This window comes from Ammospiza nelsoni, chromosome 4 (assembly GCF_027579445.1).
Source record: "Ammospiza nelsoni isolate bAmmNel1 chromosome 4, bAmmNel1.pri, whole genome shotgun sequence".
In the NCBI taxonomy this organism is placed as follows: Eukaryota; Metazoa; Chordata; class Aves; order Passeriformes; family Passerellidae; genus Ammospiza; species Ammospiza nelsoni.
The window spans coordinates 2,101,228-2,111,954 of record NC_080636.1 but is presented as its reverse complement, the minus strand read 5'-3'; the positions used below and the strand labels follow the sequence as shown (position 1 = coordinate 2,111,954).

Below are 10,727 nucleotides of genomic sequence, written 5' to 3'. Positions count from 1 at the left end.
CTGCCAGAGCCTGCAGCCACCCATCAACGCTGGGTGAGGAGGTGCCACTTTTTGTGTGACTTTCCTCCCTCCATTTCCCATCTTTCCATCAAACCAGGCTTTCCTCCCTCCATTTTCCATCTTTCCATCAAACCTTCCCTCTCAGACAGAGACCCAAGGATGAGCAGGCAGAGCCCCAAGCACCCCCCAAGCACTGGGGACAGAGTGGGAACCCCCAGTGTGAGAGTGGCCATGGAAGCCCTGGTCCCTGAGCAGGTTGGGACAAAGCATACCCATGGGGCCAGGTTCACTCCCACATCCCAGGCACCAGGCTGACACACATGGCTGTGCATTGCCCTCTCTGGGAGCACAGCCCCTCTGCAAGCCAAGCCTGTCTTGCTCCCTCTGCCTTGGCTCCAGGCATGGAACAGGCTTTTCCTGCTGTTCTTCTGCTCCAGAGATCTCAGAGAGGGTTTCATAGTGTCCTGCCCTAAAAAAAGGTCTGATTTGGGCTGGGGGAGATGCAGCATCCTCACCCCATAAAGTATCCTCAGGGATGGTTGAGAATTAAACTCCTTTTCACCCTGCAATGAGGCTGGACCCTTTACTCATCCTACTGCTTGAGGGCACTGGGATGGGAGCATGGAATGTATTTGTCACGCTTTCTGCTTGCAAAACACACCAGGATTTTGGCAGGCTGCAAGTCCAGCCCCACTCACCCCATCCTTCACAGTGCTCCCCAGTGAGGGATTGGGGTCTTGCCAGCCAGGTCTGCAACCAATTGCAGAACTGGGTGCAATTTTGGGTCTCTCCCCTCTCACAGGGTGTCCTGAGATATGATTAAGGGCTAAATTGCAACTGGGCCTGGCTGAGAACCCCAAGATTTGGGGAGGCAGCTGTTAAGGGCAGTGGAGTCCAATGAATATAACACCTGCATCAATGAAAGGGGAAACTGATCATGGGGGTCAAAATGGATTGGGAAGTTTCTTACTGCCGCCCCCAGAGATGTGCTGAGCACCCCCAGTGCAAAGCCATGATTTGGGGAAGGGTTATTTGTGAGGATGAAGGTGCTGCTTAAAGAAGAGGTATTTTTTTGGCTCCTAAAGAAGAGTGAATGATGGCCTCATGAAATATCATTCCTGGACCCCACCTCCCAGCTGCTCAATCCCTGCAAGTAGAGCTGCTAGCATCAAAAACATCCAAGTGCTGTGGTTTTTACATCACTCTCAGCTAAGCTGTTTCCCTCATCCCCGTTAATTGGGATGGGGCAGCCTCAGCCCCCACCCTGGAGGAGGCAGGAGAGGTCCCTCCTCTCCTGCAGGGTTTCGGTGGGATGGAAGGAGGTGGCACAGAGCCAGCTGTGCCAGAGGGAGCCAAGGAAAAGGCTGCCTGGGTGCCAGCAAGGCAGCCTGCAGCCCAGGCCAAGCTTCCCACTCTTCCCGCACATTCTGCAACATCCCAAGCTGAATCACTTCACAGAATTTACTTTTACCCTGTTAAATGCCACTAAACCTTCAAATTAATCCTCCCATTACAGGACTTCCTTTGATGTCAAAGGGGGAATTTTTTTTTGATGGCAAAGGGGGATTTTTCCCCCCTGGTATAATTATTTCTATTTTTCTTCCCCCCTTTTTAGGCACAAGAGATTCCTGCCAGATGCATGACTTGTGGAGGCAGCTCCCACACAAGGTATTTATGTATTTATATGTATATGATGAGAACGTGGTATTGAAAGACCTGAAGTTTCAGGCAGAAGATAAAGGGAATTTCCCATTTCCTACTTGTTACAGTGGAAGTTGCCTGGAAAGAGTCTGAAGGAGGACTAGGACCAAAAGCTGTGAGATACAACACTGGAAAATAGCTCTTTAAGTAAAACTTGTCCAGGGAAAACATCTGCTATTTAACACTATCACAGAGCAAGTTTCAATGCCTCAACACAATCCCTGGCACTACTTAAACTACAGGAATGGGTAAAGTGGATCCACTCCACTCTTGTATGTGTTTCCTATTGAGCATCTTTGGTGCTACTGGGATTGCTGGGCTGAACATCCCAGCACAGAGCCAGGATCACTGGATAATGCTCAAGGAGCAGGCACTGTGGGTAGTGCTATGACAGCTTTCTGTAAGAGCCAGTAATGATGGAACAGCCAGGTTTACTCAGAGTTTTAATCAGGTTTTGTGATTTATTAGGAAAAAGGGGATACAATTGCAGTGTTCTTTACTGAAAATGTTATGAAATTGTCGATATAATTGAACTCTTCACTGAAAATGCTATGAGATAGTCCAATTAGACAGGGAAGTGAATTCTTGCTAATACATCATTGCATGGAGACTCCCAGAATAAGACAGGGCTTTTCTGGGAGTGGAGAATGAGCCCTGGGACACTGTCCAGCTGAGCCCAGTGGTCAGGTCTGTGTGACTACCTGCCCTGGGGTGCAGAGTGACCCGCCTGTGCCTCCCAGTGCTGTGTCACAGCTTCAATCCGGCCCCGGAGCACCTGTGCCCAGTCCTGTCCCCGCTCCAGGGGAGTGGACCTGGTCTCCATTGCTGTCAGGGCAGAGATTTCAGGGGGGATCTGGGGAGCCAGGCCAGCTCGGAGAATGGCATCCTGAAATTTGGCTGCAGAGGCTGGAGCCAAGCAACACCGGGGGATGCTGGAAAGGAAAGACAAGCAAAGCAAACTTATGGTGTAAGTGAGCCGGGGCTGGAGATGCTGCAGGAGCAAGGGATAGTGATGGTCCAGTCCCTAATGCTCCTGCCCATGGCTGTCCCTACCTGTGTGGCTGTGAGTAGTGGTAGTGAGCAGCCACGGCAGAGTGGGGGCACAGCAGGTACTGGTTCTCCTCCCAGCAGCGCCGCATGGCTCCCACAATGTCCTGGTCAGAGGCTGAGCACGATCCCAGGGTCTCAGACAGCTGTGGGGAAACAGGGAGGGTCACACAGGGCACCACCACCCAGCTGGCTTTAGAGCAGGTGGAAATAGAGAGGCAGGAGGATGGGTTCCCCCAGAGACTGAAGGAAAAGGGGCTGCTGCTGCAGCCTGGGGATGAGGCACTGCTGGAATAAACCACAGGGATGGAGTGTGGGCAAGGGGTTTCCATCCACAGGTGCTGTGAGAGGGGGTGGGCAGGAGCCAGGCTCAGCTCCTCACCTCTGCACTGCTATTTCCAGCTCCTACTGCTAACTCCAGCTCTGAGGGAGTTTCTGAGCACTTGTAAAATCCACCTCAGTGCAACAGTTCTTTTTGCTTTTAATAATAAAATTGTTTTATATTTATCTTGCTGCAGCACAAGCAGGAGTGGGCACTGGGCAAAGGCTGCTCTGTGAGGGAGAACACATCAGAAATTGGACAGGAAAAGGCAGGATTTTGTATCTGGTCCTCTCACAACTCACATCTTTTGTTTTCTCTTGTATCTCTCTCTGCTTTGTGTTTGTGCTCCCCTTTACTGTAACAGCAAGGCTGAATTGCACCAAACTCAGCAGACCCACTCCCAAACACCCAATTTGTGCCAGCATCCACTGTACAATGCCTCAGTGCATGGCCAAGGATAGGCCAATTGCATATGCTACCTAAATAACTGCAGGTAATTTTAAATTACATCTGTGAAGAAGAGAGAGCATTCTTAAAAAAAAAAAAAAAGCGGGGGGGGTTTAGTATCTCCATGCACACACATTGATATCAAACTGTTCTGGAGCCACGCTTAAACTTTTGGTTGCATATTCTCCATTATGATTTTTTTTATTCTGAAAATGAATTGAAAATACCTGGTAGCAATAATCTTACACACACACACAGGCACAGTGTTGTATGGGTGAGGAACTGACCTTTCTGTGCAAATCCTCGGGCAGCTTCAGCCTTTTTGAGATGTTGAATTGCTCCATCAGAGTTTTTATCAGGCGGCCATCAGAGCCTGAGAGCAGCCAGAGGATCCTCTCCACATTGTAAGGCTCCTGGGACAACAAGGCAAGAGGTGAGGAAATTCAAATGGGGGGAGCATCCTTGTGGATTCTCTGATGTCTCATTAGGGCTGAGGTCCTACCACTGAGTTTTTCTTGGTGGAAGTCAGAGTGGGCTTTTTGTCTTCCCTTTGCTCACCTACATTCCAGAACAAGTCTTTGGGAACACAACGTCTTTTGAACCTCTGACCTGTCAGAGCAGTCTGACAGTGACCATCAGATTAAAACAGAAAATGAAGGGATGGCTGATGAATCAACAGCTTGACCACATCTGTACCATCACTGTGAGGAGCCCAGGCTAATAACACACTGTGTATTGGAGAACCAGACACATCCAGCTGTTTACTCAGTGTTGCAGATGCTGCTGTGAGTCATCCAGCTCCTGCAGGACTTAATGAGACACCCAGCTGGCTGCAGGGCTGGCTGATAATCTCCCTGAATTCACAGGGCACATATAGGGCCTGACTGGCCTGTATGGCTGTGGAGCAATCAGCATTGCAACACTGCAGCAGAACTGTGCAACACCATACAGGAGGGTCCCAAACCAATTTCTCTGCCCTGCCTCATTCCTGCACATTTACAAGCACCAAGAAATATTCATCCAGGTGGTTTGGCTGAGATACCTTGTAGGGACAGACAGGACAAGGGCACCAATTTACAGAGTCCTCATCTCACCTCCTGGGCTCAAGTTTGGATAAACTCTTCATAACTTTTAGCAGCTCACAGAGCCTGTGACCTTTTGTCACTGCATCGTGTCCTACCTTGTCAAGTCATCAGGACTTACTCAGCCTTTTGTGTCCTTATCTGGGTGTCTTATGGGCTCAGTTCTGTTCTTCATCTTCCCACCATCATCTCCCAGAGCCTCCAGCCCCTAATCTTCAGTCTAGTCTGGGTGTAGCCTGCCCTTTGCTCTAGGCTGTCCCCTGTTTTAGGCTGTCCTGGTCAGTGTGCCTGGACTGCTCCTGGATGTGCCTCCAACGCTGTGCTCCTGACACCCTTCCTCCTGTCCTTCTTTCTGCTGTTCCCACATCCTTCCCACATCTTCCCATTCCCACCAGCCTTATGGTTTCCATTACAGAACACTATGGTGACACCAGTAAGTTGAACTGGGCCAGGGCACTGGTGCAAGTACAAGCCTCACCACCTAAGTAAGGCTTTTGCTTGTGTCCTACACCACCAGAGCTCTCCAGGAGAATGTGTTTTGTTTCTGTCCCACACCACCAGAGCTCTCCAGGAGAATGTGTTTTGCTTCTGTCCCACACCACCAGAGCTCTCCAGGAGAATGTGTTTTGCTTCTGTCCCACACCACCAGAGCTCTCCAGGAAAATGCTGGGGCCCCATTTGGAGGCCAGGTCATACTGGGGACAAAGTTTTGGAGTGCGGATATGAGCTCTGTGGCTCTTCCTGACCTCAGGGACAAAGAACAGCACCTACTTGGCTGCAAAAGCTCAGTGTCTGCTGGGATTGTCCTGGGATTGCTCCTTGCAAGGCTCATCCACACCAGACTTTCTGCTTCACCTTCAACTCTTCAGGCAGCATCTAACAGGAAAGTTTTCTCTGCCTTATCAAAGTCTGCAGAAGCAGCAACCTAAAGAGGCTGTGCACTCTCCATCTTTGAAGGTTTCCAACACCCAAATGGACAAAGCCCTGAGCAATCCCACTTGACCTCAAGGCTGAATCTGCTTTAAACAAGTCCCAACCAGAGACCTCCTGAATCCCCCTCCAGAACAAATGTTCTCTTTAGCTATGGGAATATTTGCATGGATGCTTCAGATGTGAGTGAACAGTGACATCCCATGCAGCCATGGAGAGGGATGTGCAGAAGGATTCACTCATCTAGCTCCTCAGGAATCTCAGAAAATCGTCTCACCTGACTCTGCCCCCAAGATCCCAAAGTCTGGCACTTGCTGGCCAGTGCTACTGAAGGGAGATGGGCTGAAGAGGAACCCAGTTACCCCTGGAGCTCTGAGAAGCCCCACAAGTTCCTGGCTCAGGAGGAAAGCCAAGCTGCAGAGCACAGCCTAGTGAAAGGAGCATAGGGACTTACTGACTGCAAAGCATGGCAATCCCTCCAGACTGCCAGGTCCTCCCAGTGTGTTTGAAAAGCTTTTGGAAAATCCAGGTAGCTTAAGGCCACAGAGATACAACACCAAGGGTTTCCCACTTTGATCACTTGTTTGGAAGCAGATCCAATCCCTGGGGATCCCAGGGTGGGAATGAAAGGGGAGGTGTGTGCTTCCAGGTGTTTGGTTTCTGTACCTCCATGGCTTTTCTTTCTGAGGCCTTTCCCTGCCTGCTGGGACTTGTTTTGCTCTGAGCAAGCTGCAGGCAGCCATGAACAAGGCATTTCTTCTGGACTTCTCCACCTCCTTCCTAGTCTCTCTTCTTGCTCTTTGTGGACTTTTTCAGAAGCATCAACAAAACCCCAAGACATGATGGCATCTTTTTGTTCTCTAGTTGTCACATGTTGTGGAAATGTCCCTGTCTTTGCATAGAACAATCCCCAGAAACCCAGAACTCAAGAACAAAGATCAGAAAGTCAGACCCTGAGAAGTGAAGGAGAAGGAGTTTGATCTATGTCAGCCCAGCAGTCTGTAGCATAAATGGTCAATAGGAGTCACACCTCTGAATGCATCATTGGGTGGCAGAATTTTACAGGTAGAACAGAGTACAAGATTTAAAAAAACTCCAGCAATATTTTCTATTTTTGTATTTTGGCCAGTTCACTACATACCTGGATATCCATTGCTGAAGCTAAGGTAGCCTTCACACCCTGTGCCAGTGAGAAATCTCCATGTTGCACAGTCCTATGAATGATGTCATTGCTGTTCACCACAGTAACAAGTCGAATTGGGAGACCCATTTTCTGGGCAATACAGCCAGCTAGGGGAAAAGAGGGAAAAAAATGCATGAGTGCTCAATAAAGAAATATGTGAAGGAGATTTAGCAAAGAAGTCATCCTACAAATTGATTGAGCATCTAGTTCAGAAGCAGGCAGAAATTATATTCCCTAGTGGACTCTGAGATATCTGACTTCAGGGGCTTGGTAGAGCACAGATTATAAAATCCAGGGATGCAACGCTCCACCTGCCACTGAACACAGACCCTTGCTCATCTCCACTTTTGCTGGTGGACAGGCAGGGGGCAGAGAGTTCAGGCAGCTGACAGGCAAGCAGGAGAGATGAAGACTTTGGGCTTTTGCCTCTCTGATGGCAGCCTGGAAGAGCAGTGAATATATAAAATCCTTTATTGCTTTCATAAGAGAGTTCTACACCTATTTTGGGACTGAAGCAATCAAGGACTCTCATTTAGAAGCCAGATTATGCAATTAAGAGTGGTTGTCCTGACCATGCATTACGATGCAAACCAGAGAGGACCAGGCAGGACTCCACACCTCTGTTAATGTCTCACTTAAGAAATCAGAGCCACAGCATTTTCCCTCTTTTCTGCATCAAACACATTCTGTCCTCTCCCAATGTGCCCATCCTCAAGATAGTTACAGTCATCATCAAAGAGTGGTTTGGGTTTTTCTGCACCTTGCAAATCATCAGTGACACCTATATTGAGTAATAACCATACATGAGTAATAAAATATAAGTGGTTCTGAAGAAATCCTACCAGAGAGTGGGTGTTTTAATAAATAGCAATACCCAGTATCTGCAAAGTGCTTTTGGTTCATAGATCAGAGCATTCTCTCTCTCTTATCTAACCCATCTCTTTTTCCCCTTACCCGTGATATTTCCTCCTCCTCCCGTTGGCACAACAATTTCCACCATGGGCAGCTGGGTGGTATCCAGGGATGGGGCACACTGAAAGTAGGCATAGAAGTAGTGGGCAATCTGCACCATAATCCTGGACCAATTGACAGAATTCAAGCTCATCACGTTGTATTTTCCAGCAAAATCAACATCAGCAAACAGTTCCTTGATGGGCTCATCGATTTCATCGCTGTTCCCATGAGCTGTCAAAAGGAGAAAGGAAAGATTAGATCTGCCAGCAGCAGTGCATCAGGCACGAGGTGTTTCTGCTCAGAAATAGGGTTGGTCTCAAGCCCTGGGGTTTGCTGTGGCCAGGAGCTGCCCATCTGCCCTGAGGGCTGCGTGAACCAGGGCCTGAGTGGCACCCTGTGGATGTCAGGTGGTTTCTGCAGACACAGCACTCTGGGCTGCTGCTTCTAGCAAATATAAACCTGCCAGGGAGGCAAATGCTGCATCCCCTTGTGAGATGCCAAGGTGAGACCAGGCCGAGCAGAGAAGTCCATGGGAACTCAAGCAGCTCGAGCACCCAGTGGTGATGCCCATCCACGGGGATGGCACGGTGGCAGGAGGTGGCTCACCCATGAAGGCGAAAGGACTGAGGGAAGGGGTGGCTCCAAATCCCTTTAGTGACAAAAAATGGTGCTGAACTTAGTTCAGCCAAACACCAACCACCCACATGGAGGCAGCTCTGATTTATGGCCAGGAGAAAAAGAAGCCTTAAACTGCTTGGTTGTCAAACTGGGGATGTTGTCTCCTGTCAGCCAGGTGTCTGGGCATGGTGATAGCAATGACCCAGCTGGCTGCAGCTGCAAACCCCACTGAGCAGCCCCCTCAGACTTCTAGGGTCAAGGTTTTGACACAGCAGAGCCATAAAGTGAACAGTAGTGCCAACCAGCAAAGACATGGACATTGTCTTCAATGACAGTGGTCATCTGAAGCTCCTGTATCTGGGTGCAGAGCCCCTTGGGCAGCAGAACAAAGATGTCCAAGTTCTTCTGCCCTCTCACGCTCTCGATGGCCGAGCTCCCCGTGTCCCCTGAAGTCCCTGTTTCAAAGTGAGGAAGCACCAAGAAAAGCAAAATATTGCTGTGTCAATCAAACCTGCATCACTTCACTTTAAGAAAAAGATGTAGAGATGCTCCATGAGATGTTTTTGGCCAGAGCAGCCACTCTGGCATTGCCTGGAGATTATGAGGCAATACCATCCTGGGGCATCTTTGGGGAGGGCTGTAGGATGGTGGCTCTCAAGGTAAAGGCCTGCCCAAGAACCTTACCTCCAAGGAGTCATACTCACCCACCAGGATATTGACATGCTTCTGCCTTTTCTCCAAGAAATACTGTAAAAACTGTCCTGTGCAGGACAAGGACAGGTCCTTAAATGCATATGTAACACCATGCCAGAGCTCCAAAATGTTCAGCCCATCTTTCAGCCTGGACAGATGCACAACATTCTTGTGTCTGAATCTGCTGAAGGCCTTGTCAATCAACTCTAGAGGAAAAATTGTTAAATAGCCTGTTAAATGAAAGGAGTGTTTTTCTGACCCATGGCTTCCTGCATTTGTGCTCTTTGTGCTCCTGGGTACCTTTCTGCACAACCAAAGGCTCTGTGCAGTGACAGATATCCCAAAAGTTATTTGTGGTTATTCAGAATGAACCAGCCCATCTTCATGCTGTTTGATAACTCTGTGCTAAGTAATCCCAGGGGACATGCCGCACAATCAGAAAACTACATTAAAACATAAAATACAGGAAACCCGAGTTTTATACCAATGTGCTGTTGAGACAGAGGTTGCAGCTGCCCTCTGGTGGAAAAGATAGCTCATAACTGTTAAAAACATTTAAAAACACACGTCAAGGCAAGCGTGAAGCAGCAGGGAGCCCCAGCAGTGAGCAGAGCCACAACATCAGCTTGCTGCTGTCACCAGAACCCTTATTTTTAAACAGGGGACACCTTCTCCATTAGTGCCAGCAAGGTGACAGAGGAGAGCAGGCTACAGAAAGGAGCAGGCAATGTGCAGCAGGCTCCTTCTCTAGGGGCCTGTGAAGAGGATAGGGAAAGGCAGACAGATGCATCCAGACCCCCCCAAATCCTTGTCCACGTCCCCACGGGCAGCTCCCCACTCAGCTCACCACTGAGTGCGTTCCGTGGGACCAGCTCGGCCGGGACGAAGAGGGAGCACAGCTCCTTCACCAGCTCAGGGTAGGAGAGGCTGCTCCACCTTCGCAGGGTGTCCCTGTCCAGCGAGGGGATGCGCTGGGGCATGAAGAGGCCCCCATCGGGGGCATAGCCAGAGAAAAGGGCTCCCTCGAAGTCCACGGCCCCCGTGCCTCCCCGTGTGCTGATGTACTCCATCGCTGCTGGGGAGGCACCGCAATCGCTGCCAGAAACCCAAAGCTGGCACACAAACCTCACACCAGGAACAGGCCCTCACCCCAAAACAACTCCCTCCAAAAGCTCTCCTGTGGGCAGACAGAACTCCCCAGGGGACAAACCACCTCCTCCCACAGGGAGCTGGAGCAGCTGGGTCAGTGCAGGGCACTCGGCATTTTGCAGAGGGTGGAAAGGCTGCCTGGGATTTATGCCAAGGTCGGAGCCTCCTTGTCCGGCTTTCCCTCTACCCTGCCCGGGGAGACATTCCCGCCTGAGGAAAAGCCCTGACGGCGCACAAGTCGCTGCAGAAGCACGTCATGAACCTTTTGTGGGCTGTTTGCAAAAGCTGAAGCTTTAAATTAAAAAAGAGATCGCTACGTTTTCAGAGCAGGCCGATTTTGTTCAAAGGGGTTAAACTAAGGACAGGATTTGACGCAGTGTAGGAAGGGCTGAGCTAAATCCTCCGGACCGGCGCAAATCCCGCCGGCGCTGCTGGCCCCGGCCCGGTCTCCCGCTGCCCCTGTGCCCGCCCCGGCTGTGCCCGCCCGGCTGTGCCCCCTCAGGCAGCGCTGCCCCCTCAGCGCGGCTCAGCACGGCGGGGAAGTGCCCAAAGAAGCTGCGGCCACCGCTTCCAGCCCGGCCACCCTTTGCGCTTGTGCTCA

The 10,727-nt window shown here is 50.2% G+C and overlaps 1 protein-coding gene across 2 annotated transcripts; it reads right to left on the bottom strand.

Moving 5' to 3' along the window:
* Positions 1–2,142: 2,142 nt before the first annotated feature.
* On the bottom strand, positions 2,143–10,463 carry THNSL2 (threonine synthase like 2). Of its 2 annotated transcripts, XM_059470562.1 has the most exons (8): positions 9,825–10,463; positions 8,989–9,183; positions 8,587–8,739; positions 7,667–7,897; positions 6,671–6,819; positions 3,805–3,930; positions 2,755–2,894; positions 2,143–2,633 (listed from the first exon to the last, which is right to left on the bottom strand). In XM_059470562.1, exons 1-8 carry the CDS (start codon positions 10,045–10,047, stop codon positions 2,399–2,401), a joined length of 1,452 nt encoding a protein of 483 aa, XP_059326545.1. In that variant the 5' UTR covers positions 10,048–10,463; the 3' UTR covers positions 2,143–2,398. The 2 variants fall into 2 exon arrangements, with proteins under 2 accessions (XP_059326545.1, XP_059326546.1); XM_059470563.1 differs by lacking the exon at positions 8,587–8,739.
* Positions 10,464–10,727: the final 264 nt, after the last annotated feature.